At 37.5% G+C, this 25,000-nt stretch overlaps 1 protein-coding gene across 6 annotated transcripts in view; it reads left to right on the plus strand.

Annotated features, from left to right (window-relative positions):
- LOC135198498 (protein FAM135A-like) overlaps positions 1-25,000 on the plus strand; it is a 315,487-nt gene that overhangs the window by 31,358 nt on the left and 259,129 nt on the right. For all 6 annotated transcript variants that reach the window (XM_064226097.1, XM_064226099.1, XM_064226100.1 and 3 more), the window contains exon 2: positions 18,990-21,290. In XM_064226097.1, coding sequence (XP_064082167.1) covers positions 21,214-21,290 — 77 coding nt within the window. In that variant the 5' untranslated portion in view covers positions 18,990-21,213. The remainder of the gene's footprint in view (positions 1-18,989; positions 21,291-25,000) is intronic.

Genomic DNA, 25,000 nt, shown 5'->3' on the forward strand with positions numbered 1-25,000 from the left:
TATATATACATATATATATATAATATATATATATATAGGGAGAGGGGGAGAGAGAGAGATTTATATGTGACTATGTAAATATGTGTATTTGTGCTCTAAAAAGAATTATGTATTTGGTAATTCATTTGTGTTTTTAAAGGTAATGAAGGTTGCTTTGAAAGGCCAAGGTCGACTGTAGTGAAATATGAATGAAACTGTAGTCACGCCATAATAGGCTTCGTGAAAAATGAGCTTAAAAAGATGAATGGTCTCTTTTGTCTATTTTGAGTTTTCATATATTTATTTCGTTTTCACTTTGTGGCAGAATATTGATTTAGTGAGACGGATGTTTTTATTTTTGGCAATTTTCTCAAGAGTGAACACATTTTCAAATCGCTAACTACAATTTAGTGAAGGTTAAACATTTGCATGTTTACAAAAATGTTTTTACTCTCTAGTCCATATTTATATTAAAGTCCAGGATCGGATTCTCAAGAGATGTTTTTTGGAGTGGTTAATTTTGGCCAAAAATGAAATGTCCATTAATAAACCACTGCATTGTCTGTTCTCTATGAGGTATACCAAGATCGCTGGATGGGAATTAACAGCTATGCATCCGTGTGGGAATTCGTAAGAGGAAATCTTCAGCATTTATCACAAAATAAACGGAATTAGCAGCGTACAAAAGCCGTTTATCCTGTGATAAATGCTAAACATTTACGCTGACGAATTCCCATATGGCTGCATGGAGTATTAGTTCCTCGTTGGACGAGTGGTTTTCTCGCTCGGCTTCCAATCCGGTGGTCCTAAGCTCGATTCTCGGCTCGGCCAACGAGGAATCAGTGGAATTTATTTCTGGTGATAGAAATTCATATCTCGATATAATGTGGTTCGGATCCCACTTAATAAACTGTAGGTCCCGTTGCTAGGTGACCAATTAGTTCGTAGCCACGTGAAAATATCTAATCCTTCGGGCCAGCCCTGGGAGAGCTGTTAATCAGCTCAGTGGTCTGGTTAAACTAAGATATACTTAACTTTTGCATGGAGTAGTGCCATCAGTGCACCTCATGCATCGTACTGTAGGCATTGCTGAAGGTTCTTCGTAGCGTCCCTTCGGTCCCTAGCTGCAACCCCTTCCATTTTCTGTACTGTGCCTCTGCTTATCCATCCATCTTACTTTCCACCCACTTCTTGTTACATAATGCAACGGCGAGGTTTCAAACCATTTTGCTGTCAATTCCCATTTCAGCGCTAAATAACTTCAATGAAATTCTCTATTCGAATTCCAGGTGAGAAAGTGTGAATGGGAAAGGGTTACGAGAGGAAGATTTTCTCCCAGTTTCCATTTGTCGTGTGCCTACCTCATCAGTTCATTTCATGGCTTCATAATTATTTTATTTGACAGATGTTTCATGCTCCAAAAATCTCAAACTTATGACTATGCATCAGTCAGTTATACATATTTGTATCTTACAGTTTTCTGAGATATGTCCTTTGTCTTTCTAATACATAAGTTAATTAAGGAATCTCTGAGACATCTACTGAGCCATCACTCTCTTATTTACCATACGGTGATATATATACATTATGCACATAATAGGACCGAAAGTACTCGGATATCTCGTTTTTTCATTTTTTTCCTTCGTGGCAAAAAAACCTTTATTTATACATAGCATCACGTTTTATATACTTCGTGATCAAGTTATTCATGATATGCATGTATATAATTTCAATACATATATTTATATATAAGTACTTCCTTTGCTTTTCACACTGTACAGTCTATGCATATTTTTTTCAAGTTACTACAGACTTGTTCTCATAGCTCTCTCTCTCTCTCTCTCTCTCTCTCTCTCTCTCTCTCTCTCTCTCTCTCAGCGCGCCTGTGCTAGCAAAGTAAATGCTTTAGAGGAACTAGGTCTTATCTTAACCATTACCTTGTTACAGTTCCCCTTTAGTATGAGAGAGAGAGAGAGAGAGAGAGAGAGAGAGAGAGAGAGAGACATTTAAATCTATTTCACTTGAAATAATCAACTAACCTTTATTCTCCTTTTCTTGAAAGCTTTTAAATTGTTTTTATCATGTGTCATCTGGACCTTCCTTAGTCTGTGGTGTAATCTGAAAACATGACGTAGTTTGATATAATGTGATGTGCGATCACGCAGCCACTCGATTGTTTTGGGATTAAGTAACCTTCTGATGCGGCGGCATTATGTTTAGGGACTAATGTGATGTGTGATGTAATGTTATGTAAGAGATGTCGCAGATAGTTTCACGCGAAGTGATTCCGTACTGCTATGTTTTGGAATTAGTTCAATGTGATTTGATGTCAGTTCAATGTGAGAGTGTGATGGGCCGGGGGGGGGGGGGGGGGGGGGGGGGGGGGGGGGGTGGGGATGAAAGCTGTCTTAGAGAGAAAGAGAGGTGGATGTTGAATGCTATCCTAGAGAGAGGGTAAGAGAAATCTCCCTGAGAGAGAGAGAGAGAGAGAGAGAGAGAGAGAGACAGAGACAGAGAGAGAGAGAGACGAGAGAGAGAGAGAGAGGAGGGCGGGAGGGAGGAGGATGAAAACTATCTTAGAGAGAGAGAGAAAGAGTGGGAGCGAAAGAGATGGGGATGAAATCTCCCAGAGACAGAGAGAGAGAGAGAGAGAGAGAGGAATTAGATTGTCGGGAATTGAATTCACCACGGTGGTGGAAACTTTATCTTCTTATTTGACAACAAGTGTAATTATGGTTATTATCATAAGTGTCACATACTCTGTTATTATTGTCAGCAATGGTTATTTGGCACTTTGGAGCCAGTATGATATTCCCTACCGTGTGGCAGGTATTGTTACCTCTTCTGTTACTGACAGTATGTATTGGACCTTGCACTGTTATTTCTCAAGATGTATAAATTTGATGATAACAAACCTGTATGGAACTTTGGGGTAAAGGTGCCGATAATGTGGATGAATGTTTAGTACTTACTGAATGAATCCCTTGTCGATACACTATCTACGTATTCGTCTTTGGTTTTTAAGTTCATGCACTCTTATTGGAATGCTTATTCTTTAAATTTAACAGTGCGCTTCTAAGGGGCGTTGAAATGCTTTAGCATATTGTTTTATGTATATATTTTTTTTCACTTATACGTACTAGGTCTTTACGGTAAAGGAAGTGGTGTCATGAGGAAAGTACAGTGCAGCTGTTGCTATCATATTAATTTCTTAATTGCTAGATTGAGGATGCCCCCTCATCCCCATCCATCCTCCCATCCCCGGTATAGGATCAGAGCCTTCTCTCTCTCTCTCTCTCTCGTCTCTCTCTCTCTCTCCTTCTCTCTCACTCTCTCTCTCTCTCTCCTCTCTCTCTCTATATATATATTTATATATATATATATATATATATATATAAACACATCATATATATAGTATATATAATGTGTGTATGTGTACAAGAGAGGGAGAGAGAGCACGGTACAAATTTTTCATTCTTTATGCTGCTTTTTTTCTGTTTTTATATAAACAATTGCAGTCCAAATATCAGAAAGAGGTAGATTATGAAGAAAATTTCTACTTCCTGTTTTTATCTCAGCAAAGACAACATTTAGAGCCTTTTTTCCTCTTATAATTTGTGCGGCCTTTTTTCCCTCTTTTTACAATTGTTTTTACAGCATTTTTTGCCTTTTCTTGCCATTGTTTTTACAGCCTTTTTTGCGTCTTCTTGCCATTGTTTTTACAGCCTCTTTTGCCTCTTCTTGCCATGGTTTTTACAGCCATTTTTTTGCCTCTTCTACAATTGTTTTGAAAGTCTCTTTTGCCTCTTCTTTACAGCCTTTTTTTGCCTCTTTTTACAATTGTTTTTACAGCTTTTTTGCATCATAAAATTGTTTTTACAACTTTTTTTTACTTTTATTATTACATATTCTTTTTGGCCTTCACACAGTTTTTAGTCTTTTTTCTTACAATTTTTACATCTTTTTTTTTCATCTTACAATTGTTTTTACAGCTTCTGTGATTGTTTTTACAGCCTTTCTCTTTCTTACAATTTTTTACTGCGGTTTTTCCTCTTCTTACAGCTGTTTTTACGGCCCTTTCTTCCCTCCTCTTACAATTGTATTTACAGCTTTTTCCCTTTCTTTACAATTGTTTTTACATTCTTTTCTCTTCTTACAGTTGTTTTTACATTCTTTTCTCTTCTTACAGTTGTTTTTACAGCCCGTTAGTCCTCTTACAATTACTGTTACAGGTTATTTTTCCGCTTCTCACAAGAATTTTTAGACTCTTCCTCTATGTACACTGGTTTTTGCAGCCTTTTTCTACTTCTTTCTATTGTTCTTAAAACCTCTTGCTACTCCGTGCTATTTTAATGCTTTTTTTACTCCTTACTATTGTTTTTAATTCCTTTTTTTACTCCTTACGATTTTTTTTATTACTTTTTTACTCCTTACTATTGTTTTTAATGCCTTTTTTTACTCCTTACTATTGTTTTTAATGCCTTTTTTTACTCCTTACTATTTTTTAATTACTTTTTTACTCCTTACTATATTTTAATTACTTTTTTACTCCTTACTATTGTTTTTAATGCCTTTTTTTTACTCCTTACTATTTTTTAATTACTTTTTTACTCCTTACTATTATTTTTAATGCCTTTTTTTTACTCCTTACTATTTTTTAATTACTTTTTACTCCTTACTATTGTTTTTAATGCCTTTTTTTTACTCCTTACTATTTTTTAATTACTTTTTTACTCCTTACTATTGTTTTTAATGCCTTTTTTTACTCCTTACAAATGTTTTTTAAGCATTTTTTTACTCTACAAATGTTTTCAAAGCATTTTTTACTCTTTACAATTGTTTTTAAAGCCCCTTTTACTCCTTGTTATTGTTTTTAATGCATTTTTTACTCATTACAATTGGTTTTAAAGCCCTTTTTACTTCTTACTATTGTTTTAATGGCTTTTCTACTCATTAAAATTGTTTTAAAGCCTCTTTTACTCCCTACAATTGCTTTTAAAGCCCCTTTTAATGCATACTATTGTTTTAAATGCCTTATTTTACTCCGTACAATTGTTTTTATAGCCTCGTTTCCTCCTCTTACAACTGTTTTTGAAGCCCCTTTTTTTTTTACTACTTCTTGCAATTGTTTTTACAGCCTTCTTTTCCCTTTTTGTTGAAATCCTTTTTACTGTCTTTTCTCTCTTCTTGCCATTGTTTTTACAGACATTTTCCCCTCTTCCGGCAATTTTTTTTTCAGCGAGACCCAACTCCCATTTCACTCCGGGTGTGGGATGTGGCGCTGTCCCGGGTTTTAGGCTGCGCTAAGGAAAGAGCTATTTCCGGCCAGCGGTTTAACTGGTGACCTTCTGGCACTGGTAGACGCAACTCGCTTCAGTATTATCGCTTGTGGCACTACGGATGTATATGCCAGTTTCTCTCTCTCTCTCTCTCTCTCTCTCTCTCTCTCTCCTCCTCCTCCTCCTCCTCCTCCTCAGTCAACCTCATCCTTCTTATCCCCTCCCCCGTAAGATGATAATGTTTGGTAAACAGTCTCCTCCCTTCCCCCTACCCTCCCCAACTCTCTTTCTCTCTTCTTAGAAGATAATGTTCGAATAACTCTCTCTCTCTCTCTCTCTCTCTCTCTCTCTCTCTCTCTCTCTCTCTCTCTCTCTCTCTCTCTTTCTCATGTGACGTCGAATACTTTGGAAACATCCTGACCCATCGAGATATTAATGAAAATTATTATATACGAATTCAAATGACATGCTATTTGGATAACATTGCCTAAACAGGAATTCCTTAAGTAATATATGGAAGTATATATTATTGGAGAAATTAAACGCCAGTGAAAGTAGAAAGGAGAACTTTCCATATTTTGACTTCAGAGTGAGACGGTCATGAATTGTACAATCAGAAGTTTTTCACTGGACGAGTGGGTTACATACTCGACTATTAATCTGGTAGCTCGAGTTCGCTCCCAGCTGGCGCTAGCGCGGAATCACAGGAATGTATTTCTGGAGATTATAATTTCATTTCTCGATATAACGTGGTTCGAATTCCACAAGGAGCTGTAGGTCCCGTTGCTAAATAACCAATTGGTTCCTAGCCACGTAAATAAAAATCTAATACTTCGGCCCAGTCCTAGGAGAGCTGTTAATCAGTTCAGTGGTCTGGTCAAGCTAAGATACACTTAACTTTGTGGAGTCAGAGGGTTCAGAAAATAGCCCCAGTGTTTGTACTGTCAACTACAGCGGCAATATCAGCCTTCACATAAGGTAGTCGTTGTCAGATCGGTCAGTTTAAACTGTTCAGTTACAGCGGTAATATCAGGCCGGTGCTAGCTGGGTACTACCGCCCATCAAGTGCCAATGGTTAGGGGATCCGAATGCACCGCGCCTCTAATAATTTTGAGAACTCCTAATGAGGGGATTTGGAAGTTTTAAAGGGTGAAAAGGTCTTCCTAATGGAGGATTAGCTTTAGTGGCATGACCCGGAGATTGCTGCCTTAGGTTGTATTCATGATTTGGGATTCAGTTCGAATGTGCTGCCTTAGGCTATATATACTAATGATTTGGGATTCAGTTCGAATGTATCCCAAAGCAGAGGAGCGCTTAGTGAAGGATTATGGAGCCCTTGGTGGCAGGAAATGCCCCCTTCTTGATGACGATGAGAGTCTTCTCTGGAGGCCAATGGTAATCAGGCTTTCACCGCAATGGGGTGCCGGAAGGAGAATAATTGGGTCCTCATCATTCTGCAATGTGTACAAGTCTATCATATGGTTGGGCCGCATACCCTGTGCTGATATTGCAAAATAGAGAGGAAAACATAGAGTATATACACACACACACACACACACACACACATATATATTATATATATATATATATATATATATATATATAATATATATATATATATATTATATATAGCTAAATAGATAGATATGACCCTTCACGTCCCATGACGTTGGTGTGTGTGTGTGTGTGAGTGTGGCTGTATTTACACGTGCGCGTGCTTGCATACACACTTGCATCTCGAAGATGTACTTTTTTGTCCCATCATTTTTCCCCGTTCAGTTTCGTGTATGATTTTCCCCGGGAGATCTATTGTTCCGCGGGATGGGCTGTGCGGTCTAGTGGTGGTAGTGGTGGTCGTGGTGGTGGTGGCCCAAGGGGGGAAATGGTGGCCCGAGGGAAAGATCTCCCGAAATTTTCAGCGGATCTTTTCAGCGTCCCGGCTTATTCTTCATTGTTCATTCCAGTCTCCGTTCTTCTTCTTCTTCTTCTTCTTCTTTCTTCTTCTTCTTTTCTCTCTCTTCTCACTCCGTCTTCTCTCTCTCTCTCTCTCTCTCTCTCTCTCATTTTGCATTTCGAGCTCCGCATGGCTTCTGGAAAGAGAAAATCTTTGTTAATTTTTTGAGTTGATTCTGGAAAGAGAAAAATCTTTGTTTATTTTATGTTTTTTGTTTTCTGAAATTTTGTTTCCTTTTTTTATTATTTACGGAGGGAGAATCTTTTTGTAAGATTTATATATTTATATATAACGTAATAACACGAATCGGTATGCTAACAATTTGAAGGTAAAAGCCCGATGGAACAGGCTATACCTGATACCCTTCAATAGCCCAGACCTGAAAAAACCAGATAAAAGTACGAAAGAGGAAGGCAGGTTTGACATTTTGTGGTTAGATGGTTGTAGATGAACTGGCCTTATAGCAGCAAGAGTGGTTTACGTGCTCGCATACCGATTCGGTAGTCCCAAATTCGATTCTCCGCTCTTCCAACGTGGATTTTTAATTCCTCGATATTTCGTGGTTCGGATGCCAAATAAGCTGTAGGTCCCCATTGCTAGGTAACCAACTGGTTCCTGGCCACATAAAACTATCTAATCCTTCCGGCCAGCCCTAGGAGGGCTGTTAATCAGCTTAGTGGTCTGGTTAGACTAAGATATACTTAACTTTTATAGCAGCACGGGCTCTTGTTCCAAAGGCAGCCCGTCAAACGGGCACGATGATTATTCGACTCAGTCTCCCTCAGTGGATGGAAAATGTGCTAATTAGCTTTCCTTGGCAGGTGACGAGACGAGGCATTTGAAAAGAGACAGGTTGGATTAATCCGAAACACACACAGAGGGAAGGGGGAGGGGGGAGTTCCACATTGTCGAAGTGGTCTGAAGGGTTGATCGAAGGGATTGTACCATCCACATTTTAGTTTCTGTCACCGGTGTTTTCCTGTTTTCTTTTGTCTTTTGTTTAATTGTGTTCGTTAATTTATTTTCTGTTTAAAATGATGAGTTGTGATTTATGTTGCGTGTGTATTAAATATTTCGTAAATAGATGGTTGGCATTTTATATTATGTAATGAATATATGAGATCCATCAATGACCTCTGGGCCTATTTGATATGTGTATGGAATTCATTGGTTTGAACAAGCTCAGATGCAGTGCCTCGGTGGCGTGGTCGGTATGGTGTTTGCGTGCCACCCCGCAGGCCGCGAGTTCGATCCTCCGGCATTCCATTGAGGAGTGAGAGCTGTGTATTTCTGGTGATAGAAGTTCACCCTCGACGTGGTTCGGAAGTCACGTAAAGCCGTTGCTCCCGTTGCTGATTAACCACTGGTTCCATGCAACGTAAAAACACCATACAAACAATCTCAGATAGATATACGAAATTCTTTGGATGTAATCAGCTGATAATTTAACTTTGTCGTGTTTGATGGCTTAAACCAACCCAGGAATGACTTCTATACGTTTTTTCATTGGGTAAACAGCTCGACGAATTACCTCGTATTATATGTAATCGGATTAGCCAGATCTTCGGGTACTTCAGAACACAGCTGGTGATTTTAACTAATGACGAGTTACCTGTGACCAGATTTGACTTGTTTCCCGGAAGGGGATAGAGCAATGGAAGCAATTTCAATGATGTTTACAGTGTCCCTGTGGCCCTCAGCTGTAACCATTCCTTAGCCCCCCGTTGGGCGAGGGGGCTAGTCCCATCAGTGCATCTCGAGCGGTGCAATGTTGACATTACTTCAAATTCTTTTCATCTTCCCTTGGGCCCCTAGCTGCAACCCTTTTCATTCCTTTTACTGTACCTTCGTTCATATTCTCTTTCTTCCCAGCCTCTTCTAACTATTGCTTCGAGGTTTACTTACCGTTACACCTTCGAAACCTTATTTACTCTCAATACCCCTTTCAGAGCTCCTTGACCTCAAAGAAAGGTCTCTGTGCTTCTTGGCCTTTGGCCTCAATTTTCTATTTCATTCTTGTCGTTGTTTTAGATTAAGCTGGCCTTATGCAAGCACGGGCTCTTCCTCATAGAGAAACACGTAGAAAGTATTATTTCGTTCCATTCCCATTCCTTAGCCAGTTGCTTTACATCCATTCCCGCTTCATTTCTTCCATTTTGTCTTCCAACCTCCCTCATTTTTACTTCTTACTGCAACTGTGGTGCTTCCTCCTTGTACTTCGTCTCATCCCCTCCCCCCCTCCCTTCACTGTTCCAGGGGCCGGATGCCTGATGTTGCCTAAATTTCATGATTCACTCATGCATATTTGATGGGTTACACGAAAATCGTTTGTACAGCACATTTGACCTCATTACTGGGCTTCTTATTTAGGTGATCAATTCCCTTGACTGCATATGTATTATATACACATATATCTTAAGCATAAAAGGCCCATTAAAATACTCTGGATTTAAAGCTAAGAACTATGTATATCTGCGGACTTACTTCCACCCTTAAATCCGGTGTTTTAATTGGCCTTTTATACTTGAGACGTAGCCTGTTTTCACAGAATTTATTTACTCACACACACACACACACACACACACACACACATATATATATATATATATATATATATATATATATATATATATATGTGTGTGTGTGTGTGTGTGTGTGTGTGTGTGTGTGTGTAACATATCTATGTGTATATATACATATATCTGTGGTGCTTTGGTGGCTGCTTATTTGTGGAGGCATGGAATTTATGGTCGTTGAAGTGAATGCATTTTTTTTTTCTCATTTCCAAAGCCGTTCTGTAGAATAACATTTACTGCCTAGGCTAGGCTGTTATGCAGAGCAACTCTCCATCTCTCTCTGTCTCTTTCAAGACATCTTTCAAGGACGGCTTGTGTCTCTCTCGGCCAGGTTTATTAGCAAGATCAACGACCGTTGTCCAGGGACAATGGCTCTCTCTGGTCTGTGGTAACTTGTATAGCGAGCTAATGATCTGTTTGGCTAGCTCCTCGTAATTGTTTTCGTGTGCTGGGTGTTTTTAATATCAATAATTGATCAGAGCTCAGCTTCCTTCCCTCAGCGTCTGAAGGTAACGAGTTTGACCGGAGTCTGTAGTATACAAGGGGGAAGCGTTGCCTTGGAAACCAAACTATCCTGCCAGCTCTTCCCCCTCCTTACCTCTCGTCTCTCCTCTCCTCCCTTCCCCTTTTCTCTCCTCTCCCCTTCCCTACCCTAACCTTTCCCTCCCCTCCCCTCTCTCCTCAGACAACTCGATGATCTTGTGACGTACGCTTAATGATAAACCTTGGCACTGGACATTTCGTAACGGCCTGTTCGCCGCTGCAGGTAGGCCTATCTTGTCGTCACTCACAGTAGGCTTATAGAAAGTTACGTCGCAGAACTCTCGTCTGTCTGACTTTGGGCGCTTTACCGCCAAATTTAGTGCCAGGTAGCTGATGTCGATGAGAAAATTGGAGGCGTGTTTGTTCGTGCGGCTTGAGTTTCATCACAAAAATGTAGTGAACGGGGCTACCTCAGCTGGTTACGTAATGGCGCTACAATTTTGTCAGCCATACTGGCTGCTTTATGTTGGAAGATACCAGAACACTAGTTCGTTTTAAAACCGCCTGCGCTGTACGTGGTTGTCTCATAGGAACAGAAGCATTACTGCTTTAGTGGTTTGCAGTTCAAATTCTCATTGTAACGAATAAGGAAAAGCACCAGACGGCACTCAGTTCCAGCTCTGAAAGCCCGTTTTATTTTGGAACTCTTGCAAATTGCCTTTGCATCTACCCATTTCTTTTGTTTTCCATAACGAAGGCTTGGACTAGCGTAATTATTATCTTTAATATCATGCATGTGCTTGCGGCAGTGGCTCTTCAAACTTACATTTCCAGGTGTTGGAAGAATCGTACATCAAGGCAAAAGTCATGACTAATGTTACATGTTTTTCAAACATAACCCAAGCGCCTCAGTGGCGTGATCAGCATGGTCTTGGCCTGCCACCTCGGTGGCCGCGAGTTCGATTCTCGGGCATCCCACTGAAGGGTTAGAGATGTATGTTTCTGGTAATAGAAGTTCACTCTCGACGTGGTTCGGAAGTCACGTAAAGCCGTTGGTCCCGTTGCTGAATAACCACTGGGTCCATGCAACGTAAAAGCACCATACAAACAAACACGAACCCATTTTTCAGGGATTAATGAATTAAAGCATTCGAAATGGAAATGTTCGTAGGTATATTGAAAACATCAACATTTCATCAAATTTCCATCAGCCGTCACAAACACCGTAATTCGTTACAAGTTTGTCATCAGTAAACTACCACAAGTTTTTCATGTGCAGTAACAAGCACTGTGAAATTTAATGTAATTTAATGTCACGAACTCTCAACTTTGGACGCTAATTACTTACTACAAGCCTCTGATCCTGAGGGGAACTACTATAGCTGGTTCACTTAAGGTAGATTCTTGGATGAGCCAAATGCTTACGAGACGTTTGTTAGGAGGCCGCTGATTGGCAGCGTCGGCAAAACAAACGTCTCGCAGGCACAGGGATCACCCAAGAATCTACCTTAAGTAAACCAGCTATAGTAGATTCTGCTTATATTGAAGTGTCCCAAAGCATTCCCAAACATATGAGTTTTCTGTTATAGTTTATAACAATCTCACAGACATACAGTAACTGTCACAAACAAAATCTGACGAGTGCTACCTGAGATCACAAACACGCAGTATGAAAAGTATGTAATCGTGCAAACACGTACACTGCTACAAACGTCTTATAGGCTACCACAGACATTCTCCCGAGTCAGTGGAATGATCATTTATTAAAATCCAAACTCGGTGAGATATCGATTGGCTTTATCTCTCTCTTCTCTCTCTCTCTCTCTCTCTCTCTCTCTCCTTCTCTTCTCTGAGCCTGGGTCAATGTCCGCGCTTCACGGTCGACGTTGCTAAGTGTTCATTACCCTCCAACTTATTTCCTAAACGAATCTTCTTTGCAGAATCTGTTAACGGTCGCGTGAGCAACTAGATAATATCTAGTTGGCTTATGTCATTTGTTGTTGTTTAAGATTATTAAGCTGGCTTTATGCCAGCACGGGCTCTTGCTCAAGACGGCCACAAAGGCGCTCGAGTGACGTCGCATCAAGGAAGATGGCCTTTATGTTTTATTTTCAGTTGGTTTTCTCGGCATTCGTTTTAAATGTGTGGTCTTGATAACTTTATATATAATATATGTGTATATACATGTGTATATATATACACATATACTATATATGAAGTTATCAACACCACACATTTAAAACGAACGCCAAGAAATCCAATTGAGAATAAAACATAAAGGCCATGATGTGAATTTCGAATGAAAGATATTACAGATAAAAACACTAGTTGTTTAAAGAGAAAACATGAACAAAACACGCATACATTATATATATATATATATATATATATTATATATATATATATATACATATATATGTATTTATATATATAATGTGTCTGTGTTTTGTTCTTTTTTGCTGAAATAACTAGATTTGTTTTTATCTGTAACATCTTTCATTCGAAATTTACATTACTGAACCAAACCCTTAAGTTGATTACAGGCAGGCTTTAAACTGTACCGCATTCGGTACATGAAATTTTCTAGAAGCTTATCTAATGAAGCTAGTTCTCATTTTATTTTTTTTATTATTTTTTTTTCTAGAGCCATGCTCTTATCATGAAATATCCCGAAGTCTTATAAACGCAAACATTGTCGTTTTCTTGGCTGGGATAACCGTATTAACTCTCTCTCTCTCTCTCTTTTTTCTAGAGCCATGCTCTTATCATGAAATATCGCGACGTCTTATAAACGCAAAAATTGTCGTTTTCCCGGCTGGGATAACCGTATTAATTCTCCTAACTCTCTCTCTCTCTCTCTCTCTCTCTCTCTGTCTCGCGCGCGCGCGATCGTAAACCTCGGCTGCAAAATGCGACCGCTTCGAAGCGTAGCTCCTTTGTTATAACGTTCCCCATGGTTGCGCGCCGACTGAACGTAGTCGTCGCGGGATTAAGAACTTCCGCCCTGAAATGAACCTGTGCGGGAAACCGTTCAGCCTCTGGATCGTCTTTAGCCTGCTGTTTTATTTTATTTTATTTTTTATTTTCTGTTGCTGTTATTTGGAGCACACACGTGCACATGCATACGTACATGCATATTTTTACAGACACACAAGCATATATATATATATATATATATATATATATAATATATATACATATATATATACATATATATATACATACATACATGCATATATATGTATATATACATACATACATACATACATATATATGTATATATACATGCTATACTCATGTATTTATATACATATGTATATACGTACTCATATACAAATATATATATATATGTATGTATGTATTCGCGTTTCCCTTTTCGTTTCTCGCGCACATGCTCTCTTGTGTCTGTTCGCACAGATGTGTAAATGCACATGAATGCTGCTGCTCATGCATACATAGCGTGAATGGTGCGCGCGCGCTCTATCTACCGTGTCTGCAAGTGTGTGCAGATGCAAGTCATTTTAAAGTTCGTCGGATACCATTACATTTTGAGCTGTCCATTAGACCGTTAATGTCTTGATACTCCCTCTCTCTCTCTCTCTCTCTCTCTCTCTCTCTCTCTCTTACTCCTTGCTCTTTTTCTTGCCCTCTCCCGTCTTAGTACACTGGTTGTACTCTCGACTCGTAACCGAAAGGAATGGAGTGGCATAGAATTTATGTACGTGGTCATTGGTCGATTCTCGTGGGGGGCGCAGCTGAGAGAGAGAGAGAGAGAGAGAGAGAGAGAGAGAGAGAGAGAGAGCGTAAACGTAGACACGTAGACGCGTAAACATCTAGTAAGGCTCACCTTACAGCCCGTTCGGGTTGCCCCAGGTCCCTCAGTGTGAGGCACCTCTAATGTCTACCAGAGAATTGCTAATGCATCTTCTGGTATTTTGCATCTTCCAATCTTGGATGGTCTGGGATGCAGAGAGAGAGAGAGAGAGAGAGAGAGAGAGAGAGAGAGAGAGAGAGAGTGTTACAAGGAGTTACAAAGATTAGGATGTCTCAAAGAATTGTTAGTCCATCCTAAGGAGACATCGTGCTCTCACTTATCTCTAGGAGCAGGTTTTACTGTTCATTCACAGTATCCTAATGATTTTTTCTAGCCCTCTTTTAAACTCTTCCACACTGTAGCAGAGAGAGAGAGAGAGAGAGAGAGAGAGAGAGAGAGAGAGAGAGAGAGAGAGAGAGAGAGAGAGGAAAAATGAAGATTAAAAACAACAGACGGGAGTTGTCAGTTCTCCATTTAAATATAGATAAAATATAAATACCATCATACCATAGTTATTATTATTATTATTATTATTATTATTATTATTATTATTATTATTATTATTATTATTATTATTATTATTATTATTCAGAAGTAGGACTATAGTCATATGGAACAAGCCCACCAAAGGGGCCACTGACTTAAAATGCAAGCTTCCAATGAATATTATGGTGTTCATTTGAAAGGAATTACAGAAGGTAATGAAAAATATAGAAAGTAGAGACCAGTGATTAGAAAATAAACAAAATAATGAGCAAATTAATACATAAATAGATAAGAAAATCTAAGTAAATTATTAGAATACAATGAGAATTGTTTTAGGTTAGTAATGTAATACATCTTTGCTTGGACTTTTGAGGTTCATATTGCATTAGATATCAGGACCTTGAGGAGGTAATCCTCGTCCAACCATTCATAAGATATCAATTTTACATATTCTCTCTCTCTTCTCTCTCTCTCTCTCTCTCTCTCTCTCTCTCTCTCTCTCTCTCTCGTCTTGTAATATGTCTCGTCCTACCCTTCTCAGATGATTTTAGTCTTCTCCTACAAAACAACATTCTCTTCTCTCTCTCTCATCTCTCTCTCTCTCTCTCTCTGCTCGAAAACCATCCCTCAGGAACCATCGTCCTACCCAAGGACACAAGAAAGTCCCTCATGCCAAATATTCTGATGTTCAGGATGACAACTGAATTTCGTCCCCCGTTTTATATCTTTAATGTATTTTAATGGGCGACGAGATGGCCAACCTCCGCCTGAATACCAAGAATAGTAAAGCAGGCGCTTTATTCGGATCACGGACCTGCTTTGGGAAAACGAAACTGGGCTGACACAGGTGCCGGTGGCTTCGTGGAGAGTTTGAAGAGTGGTACGCCAGGGGAACATTTGGTCCTCCGACAAGGATGTTACGTTTTTTTTTTTTTTTTTTTTTTTTTTTTTTTTTTTTTTTTTTTTTTTTTTTGTGGGGGGGGGGGGGGGGGGTGCCTGCCTTGGTTTGTTTTTGTTGCTTGTTGCTGTGGTTTTCAGTCTTGTGACTGTCAAGGAATTATGAGTTTTTTTTATTTATTTATTATTTTTTTCTTTTTTTTTTTGAAATTTTTTTTTTTTGGTCCGGATGAGAGACACTTTGCGAGGGGGCGGGTTGGGGAGAGGGTGGGTTGGGGAGGCGTATGGATTCTTAGCCTTGGTGGAGGTTTGGGGACTTCGAACTCTCTTGCACGTACAATGATTTTACTTTATTGTGCACGGAGGTACCCAGCAGTTATTATTATTATTATTATTATTATTATTATTATTATTTATTATTATTATTATTATTATTATTATTATTATTTTTATTAGAAAATACTCATAGTAAGCTTGAGTCGTAAAATGAAGAAACAAACCCCCAGTTATGTAATTGTACATATATTTAAAGTTTTATCTTGAACTATGTATACAATTACATAAATGTGGATTTATTTCTCCATTATTATTATTATTATTCAAAAGATGAGCCCTGTTCAAATGGAACAAGCATACAAGGGTCACTGACTTAAAATTCAAGCTTGCAAAGAATATAAAGGGAAACACAAATGACAATAACAAACAAAGATGTCGATAAGCAGATCAGTGAACACGTGTTTGATAAAAAAAAAAAAAAAAAACAAAGAAAAAAAAAAAAAAAAAAAAAAAAAACTTAGAAGCCCACCAGAGAATGTAAGCCCATTAGTTTCCAGCATGAATCGTGCAAGGCTTTATGAAGCTGGCATGAGGGTATTAGGTCAGTATTCAACACCTTGGTTTAAGCTTCTTTCTTTTCTTCCGAATTCAGCCTGTACTCCACGTTCTGTTCTGCTTGCTAATTAGCAGTGATGCCTCGAAGTTGCCAGTTGCTTGCAGTTCGTTTGCTTTTTTTTAAAAGACTGACAATAAATTAACGAGATGAGTGAGAATTGACTCACAGCTGAATTTTTTTTGCTTTTGCGTTATCCCTTTCTGTTAATCTCCAGCACACATGCAAACACACAGACGAAAGCACCTGCCATAATTCAAGCAAGATGTGGAATCGTAGGAGGTAATACCATGAACAAAATTTTTAAGAACCGGGAGACATGTTTATTTCCATGCAGAACTTTATTTACTGGGGCCAAGAAGGGTCTGTAATGGCGCAAATGAACATTTTTAAATGTCTCCCCCGAATCACCGGTAGGCCTCATGATCGCCAAAGAAAATGGCATCCTGGAATGGAATTTGAAATTAAAAACCGTCGCCAACCCCCCGACCCCCCCCACCCCCAACCCCCAAAAACGTTTCCCCTCATTTCCCAGAGTCAGGGGAAACTCCTACTTTAATATCAAGGAACTACCTTTAACGGGATCACCCGAGGATGTCTCGGAATAGCTAAAAATGGTTATTTTCTGAGAGTGAGAGAAATCTACCCTCATCTTCCTAACCGGCCGGCCCCCTCCCACCTCCCCCTCCTTATCCCCCCTTCCCCCTTCCCCCCTCCCCCTCCATCAATCTTGGCGACCCTCCTACCGAAACCAACCACGGAAAATCTTGCAAAAGCCAATCGATTGAACTTCCCTTGAGGTAAAGGTGCGATTTTTGAAGGAAACTTTGTTTTTTTTTTTTTTTTTTCTTTTTTCCGTCCCTTTTTCGCCCTTCATTGACGCTGGAAATAGGAATGTCATTTCCCTGATGGCAATTTCCTATGTCGAAAACGCCTTCTTGGTCCCGAAAGTGGCGATTGATTATGGTGGTGAAGGTCTGTCAAAATAAAACGAATACTCCGTTTCATTATTGTGTTTGAATGGCGTTTGTTTACCGGTTATTGCAATTGTTGTTGGTGGTCCAAGCCATTCCCCATCATTTTTTGCACTATTGATTATTATTATTATTTAATTTATTATTTATTAATTATTATTATTAATTATTATTAAATTAGATTTAGCAGAAAATAATTTAACATAATTTAACATATAATATATATATATAATATGTGTGTGTTGTGTGGTGTATGTGTGTGGGTTGTGTGTGTATAAACTGGTAACATGTTTCCTGTTTACAATACTTCTTCCCTTAATTTCAACCACGGAGAAAAGGTAAAAGTGGAAAAAAAAACAGGGAACACTTTGGGAACAAGTTACTTTCATAGTATACTGCTACATTTTCAAGTTGTGAACTTGAAAAATGTAGAATAGACTTCGGAAAGTACTTGTTCCAAAACCACTCCTATTTTCGCTTGCTCTTTGTTTCTTCTGCCAATGATTTAAGGATAATTCTTAAGTGTTGTGTTCCGTTCTTGCTACATTGGTTTGTTTAAATATATATAATATATAATAATATAATTATTATTATATATATATATATATCTATAATATAGTATATATACATATTATATACATATATTATATATATTGTATCTAATATATATATATATATATAATTTTGAACTGGATTTAGAGGTCTATGATGATGGGGTTGGAAATGAATTCTAATAGTAATCATCATTAGCAATCGTAGTAGGAATAAGTACTTAAACACTTACCGTATCCTGATTATTTTAGGTATGGTATGAGGAATTAAAGTAGAGGCTGGTCCCAGCATCGCCTCCCAAGCGGAGCCTCTGTATCAGATGCCATCAGATCCCGATATTGTTGTTATTACGTAATTTAATTTCCAGTTTACACTGCGAATGCTTTTATGGAAACAAACCATGAAAGGGACTTTTGAGATGATGATGATCTTATTTTATTCATTATGTCTCCTTCAGGAGGCGACTTTGAAGGCGAACTTGTAAACCCAACAAATTATTATTATTATTATTATTATTATTATTATTATTATTATTATTATTATTATTATTATTATTATTATTATTTACTGTAGTTCCTGCAGAGCGTGACTTGTAAAGGTATTAATGTGAATGGTTTTTTTTTTCTTTTCATTATGTCTCCTGCAGGAGGCGAACTTTTAAACCAAACAAAATATTATTATTATTATTATTATTATTATTATTATTATTATTATTATTATTATTATTATTATTATTACTTTAGCCCCTGCAGAACGTGACTTGTAAAGGTATTAATGTGAATGTTTTTTTTTCTTTTCTTTTCCATTATGTCTCCTGCAGGAGGCGACTTTGAAGGCGAACTTTTAAACCCAACATTATTATTATTATTATTATTATTATTATTATTATTATTAGTTATTATTATTATTACTGTAGTTCCTGCAGAACGTGACTTGTAAAGGTATTAATGTGAATGTTTTTTCTTTTCCTTATGTCTCCTGCAGGAGGCGACTTTGAAGGCGACCTTTAAAACCCGACAAAATTATTATTCATTTTTTTAAGCTCCCGCAGAACGTGACTTTTAAAATTATTAACGTGAATGTTTTTTTGTTTTTTTTTCCGGCAGCTGTGGATGCCCGGGACAGCCCGCCATCTGGCTCAAAGAAAGAAGCGGAGGGCCCTGTCGTCGTCCACTTCCCCGTGACTGCGAGCAGCCCAGATCTAAGAACAACCACAGCATTAAACACGACAGCATCATCAACAACTACAACAACAACAACAAACAATCCCTGTGGCGGAGACATACAACAACTAAAAAGGCAAAAAAAAAAAAAAAAAAAAAAAAAAAAAACAAAAAAAAAAAAAAAAAAATCTGCAACCTCCCGTTCTAAAAGGAGACAACACAGGGAGGGAGGAATTAGCAGAGAGGGAGGGGACTTCTCTCAACTGTCAGCTCGTATCTCATTTATTCTTTGTTTGGAAGTTCCAAATTGTTTGATTCGCAAAGCAGACTCTTCTGAAAGTTTCCTCTCCGTTCGTTCCTTCTCCAGACTCAAAGCAAGCCACTTGAAATCACTCTTTCTCCGTTTTGATCAAATCTCAACGTTTAAAAGTATTAGTCAGTCAAGGTTCTACTCAGACTTGTCACGTGAGAAGAAGCTTCACACGGGCGTCATTTTAACGTCGAAGAATTGAACATTATCGCGTAAACACTTTTGTCCCTTTTTTTTCCGAAAAAAAAAAAATTGTGACAGAAAATTAAAAAGCAGCGATTTCTTAGTGAAACTCTTACCATTAAAGCATCCAAGAAGCACCTTTCTAATTTCAAGGTTTATTGAGAGATCACAAACTAGCTTTCAGAGTTGTTTTTGTTTTAAGTGTGAAATTTCGGTGTGAAATTCCATATTTCAGGTGTTCATCAGAGGGACGCCATATTTGTGTTAAGGATTAACCCCCTTCGTGTCTGTAGTTTCCAATTCCAGTGTGTGCTTCATCCCTCTTAACTGGTTGGTGATTATTGTCGGTGCCAAAGAGTAATAAGATATATTTGCAATCACATGTGAAGTGATGCCCGTGTGAGTTTTAATTTTAAGTTTCGATTCCGTTTTTAAAGTGTTCGAACACGACAGTTCCAAGCGGGCTCTGGAATGACGAAATTTCTTGAAGAGTGTTGTGAATAAAAGGCCGAAACTGACTTTTGCTGTTATATTTTTGAGAAAATGAGAGCTCAAGATCTTACTTTGTGAATTACACTTTTTTTTCACGGAAACATTTAGGTCGGAGAAACTTGATATTCGTATTTGTTGTTTTAAAAGAGGCAGCTCTCCGTACGTGAGACATTCTTACGACAGTAAAAATGGAGAATCGGAGCGTCACTTGAAGATATTCTGTGATTCCCAATGGTGATTCGGTGTTAAGAGCGTTTTCCTCTCTTTCTCTTTCTCTCCCACTCTCTCTCTCTCTGTCTCTGTCTCTCTGTATCTCTCTACCCCCCTACAAATGATCTCTCCACCTCTTCCTCGAAGCAGATGGTGACTCGCCAAGCGAAATGTTGTCGTGAGTTCAACATCTCGAAAAGCAACGTTTCACCTTTGGATTTGTGAAAAAAGACAAGTCAAAATTTCCCGATATTTATCCCCCAGAAGAATCTGCGAAACGACGCTCATGTGATGTACTGGAAGATTAAGAAGGAATAAGAAGTGCTGTATTTTTTATACCTGGTATCATCTGTATTATCGTATTTGCGATCAACATTCCTTACCATTACCTCAAGCTACCTGTTCCTTTTAATAGTAGAGAAGACGTGTGAAATTGACGCTATCGAAACTTTGGACAGATTTTCTCTCTTTGGAATAAAAACCAGATGTTTGATTCTGACCGGAACGAAAAAGTTGTGTAGAATTTTAGTGTCTATGTATAAAAAGAAATATAAGACTTTAGAAGCCTCATTCGTTTTATGAATGTGGATACGTTGCTCTTTTGACGAATAGGGAAGCAATTCCTTTCATGAAAGTCGAAGCAATCACGTTTTTGCTCGTTGATTTTGAATTCTGATGCACACATACTGAAGACTTTGAAAACTTTTGTAAACTAAACGAGGCGGCGAATCAGATTTCAAGCTAAACAGTTTATTTATTTAGATCTATTGAAAGCATTCGCAGAAAGGAATGTTCACCACTTTCGCATTGACGACCAGGCAACCAACGGAAGTTCTCCCAGAGGTCTGCATGGAAGTTTTCTGAGCGAAGGGAGATAAAAGAGGAAGGAGGAGGAGGAGGAGGGGAGGAGAAGGAGGAGGAGGAGGAGGAGGGGGAGGGAATAGTTCAGGGAGTTGGACAGCGAAGATCACCATGGGAGAGCTGCAGGCCACTATCGAATTGGCTCTGCATATCCACAAGTTCTACAACGTCGATCTCTTCCAGCGCGGGTGAGTTGCTCCTTTCTGTATTGTATTCATGTTCCCTTCGGGAGGATAAGCAGTTGTATATATATATATATATATATATATATATATATATATATATATATATATATATATATAGATATATAGATATATGATTTATAGATATTATTTTAAATGATAATATATATATGTTTACCAGTGTGTGAATTTTGATTTTTTTATACAGATGGATCTACTGAAAATTTTTCTTTAGAGTTACGATTCCATATTCAATCTGCAGGAAGCTTCGGTAGATACACAGAGAGAGAGAGAGAGAGAGAGAGAGAGAGAGAGATGAGAGAGAGAGAGAGAGAAAGAAGGGGGGGTGGGGGATTGCTTGGCTTCTAATTATAACCTAAAGGTTATTATAAGTATTGTTTGGAGACAATAAAGTTTTTATTTTGATATTTATTTTATTCCTTGGCGTCGTGAATGTGGTTAGCTAGTAGTGATTAGTGTCTGTAAATGTGAGTTAATTTGTTCATAGCCCTGTTACTAATATTACTGTGTTGTCAATCATTTTCATGCCGTATATTCTCTCTCTCTCTCTCTCTCTCTCTCTCTCTCTCTCTCTCTCTCTCTCTCTACGATGAGGTAGCAGGAAGGGAACTGGCATTTCTCATCTATGAAATCAGCAACAGTCCTAACCAAAAAGATACAAAAGCATTCATAGATATATTAGAAGGATATAATCCTTCAAACTGGAACAAATCTAATGAAAACATCTTGAAAATAATTGAAGAAGTTCCAAATAAAATCCAAGTGGTCAAGAGACTCATAAAGAAAATATACATAAACCAACATATTCCGACAAAGAAAATGAATAAGGTGAATCTTGTGAATATCCTAATTGACGCATTAGGAAAAAGAATGCCAAAAGCATGCAAACTGTGTAAGGTTTGGTATGAGCATAGGTCAATCCACAAAACCTAAATCAGAAAAGTGCTGCAATGCCAACATTCCGACCCATCCACAGTGTGCTGAGGTAATACAAGATATGAGAAAAGATACAAGAATTTTTTGTTCAACATGTCTATCATGGATAGACAATGTTATTAAATCAAGATTGAATGTACAAATAGTTGAGGATGAAGAAGAAGAGGAAGAGAAAGAAGAAGAAGAAGAAGAAGAAGAGGAAAACGGAAGAGAAGTAAACAAAAATGAAATGACAGAAAAAATAAGGAAAACAAAGAACAAGAATAAAAGTATGGATGCAGAGATACTCATTGATACTACATATGAGGCAATAAAAGCAGCATACCTACGAAGAAATAAATTACGATATGGCAACAGAAAAGCAAATCCCGAAGAGCTCTACCCAGATCTACACAATGACGGGAAAGAGGAAAAAATGGACAAGAAAGACAAAATCTGCAACCTTTTTGAAAAGAGGGAATTGCAGATTTGGAGAAAGATGTTACTACAAACATCCTAAGGTATGCACAACTATGAAATATATGGTAAATGTGCATACCTAGATGGATATGGGGATGATTGCAGAGAATCTGCATATCCAAAAATATGCAAAAACCTAAAGAAGGAAAAGGATGTAAGTTCGACAAAAAAATGCAAATATATGCACCCCTGTAGCCATGAATCATAATCAAATAAATAACCAACCAAGTATAAAATAAATCCAAAATTAAGAAAGAACAAATAAAGAGAGAAATCAAGAATATCAGGTAAAAGAGAAAAGCAAACCACCAATGAGATATGCAGAGATGTCAGCAAAAAATTTCAATGCATCAGCTCCAAAATTCTACTCAAGGGATAATAACTGTATTTATTATGCAAGAGGTATATTGCAGAAACGGAGAAAATTGCAGATTCAGACACAAAATGAATAATTATGATGAAGGAAGATCAAATATTATGGAAAAGTTGGATTTTTTAATGTCAGAATTTCTGGAAATGAAAAAAAAAAAAAAAAACATACCAGAACAGGAAAGAGACATGGGAAAATCCTTATTACTACCAATATTAAATGAAGGAGAAAACACGCAAACCATCATAGTGATGAATGCGCCAGGTTTAGTTACGAGTAACTCAAAAGAAAAATAGAGTACTTAGAGAACTAACCCAAATTGAAAAGAGAATAGATATAATGAATATAAGTGAAACCTGGTATTCCCAAGAGACTGGGAATGATGATCATATAAAAGGGTTCCAAACTTATAGATCAGATAGAAAAAAATAGGAAATCAAGGGGGAACCGCATATATGGGAAAGACAAAAAAACAAGGAAAAATATATGAGAAATATAGTAACTCAGAATGTGAACTAATAGCGGTAGAAATTTGAATCTGAAAAATTGATGAAACATAGTAATATATAGACCTCCTAATACTAAAGAGTTTGACTTAATAATTGAAAAATTGGATGATATATGTAGAAATCACAAGGACTGGACTATTCTCCTATCTGGTGACTTCAACTTTCCTTTCGTAGAATGGAAAGAACGAATAGGAGATTGTGGATGTACTTATACATATAAAAATGAGAGTAATAGTAGTGCAGAAGATAAGAGGCAATTCGAAAAGCTATTAGATATGCTACTAGAATACAACATTCAACAAATAAATCACCTGCCAACAAGAAAGGAAAATACTTTAGACCTAGTATTTGTGAACGAGATGAATTATGTTAAAGAAATAATAGTTTTATAATGCGAGTATTTCAGACCATAATGTCATAGAATTAACAGTTTCATTCCAAAGCAAGTGAAAACAGAGATAAGCAAGAAATGAAAAAGTGGGAAGGATATGGAAAATACAACTTCTACAGTAAAAATATAAAATGGTCAGAAATAAATGAAGAATTAAACAAAGATTGGGATAAACATTTTCGTAAGCGATGACATAAGGGTAAATACGGAGATATTATATAAAATATTAGAGAAAATAGTGGATAAATATATACCGAAGAAGAAAAGTAAACATCATTCATGCATACCAAGAGACAGAAGGATCTTGTTCCAGAAAATCAGAAAGTGGAAAAAGGTCTTGCAAAAGAAAAAAATGCATGGAAAAGTTATAGAACTAAAAAGTAAGAATAGAAAAATGCAGAACAAAGATTATACAATCAAAAGAAAATGAAAAACGGGAATTGGAAGAAAAAACCCTATTAAATACCAAGCAAAACCCCAAACTATTATACTCATATGCGAAGAAGATGAATAAAAGAAGAATAGAAATAGGCCCTCTGAGAATTGAAGGGGGAGATTAACGAATGAAAAAAAGGAAATTTGCAACATACTGGCAGAACGATATAAGAGATTGAATTCACCCCTAGAATAGATAATGAAGATAATGATATAGAAGTAAGGGACGAAAATAGTGAATTATTTAGCTGACATAGAAATTAATGAAGCTGATATTTGTGCAGGCAATTAATGAAATTAAAAATGGAGCTGCTGCAGGGCCTGATGGAATCCCTGCTATTTTGTTAAAGAAAGTAGTTCATTCTATCGCAAAGCCACTTGCAATATTATTAAGACAAAGTGTAGATACAGGCAAGATTTATGATGAGCACAAATTAGCATATATCACCCCTACTTTCAAAAGTGGATCAAGACTTGAGGCAAGTAATTATAGGCCTGTGAGTCTAACATCACATGTTATGAAAGTGTATGAAAGGGTAATGAAGAAAAATATTATGAAACATTTAATAAAAATAATTTGTTTAATATAGGACAA

This window comes from Macrobrachium nipponense, chromosome 22 (assembly GCF_015104395.2).
Source record: "Macrobrachium nipponense isolate FS-2020 chromosome 22, ASM1510439v2, whole genome shotgun sequence".
In the NCBI taxonomy this organism is placed as follows: domain Eukaryota; kingdom Metazoa; phylum Arthropoda; class Malacostraca; order Decapoda; family Palaemonidae; genus Macrobrachium; species Macrobrachium nipponense.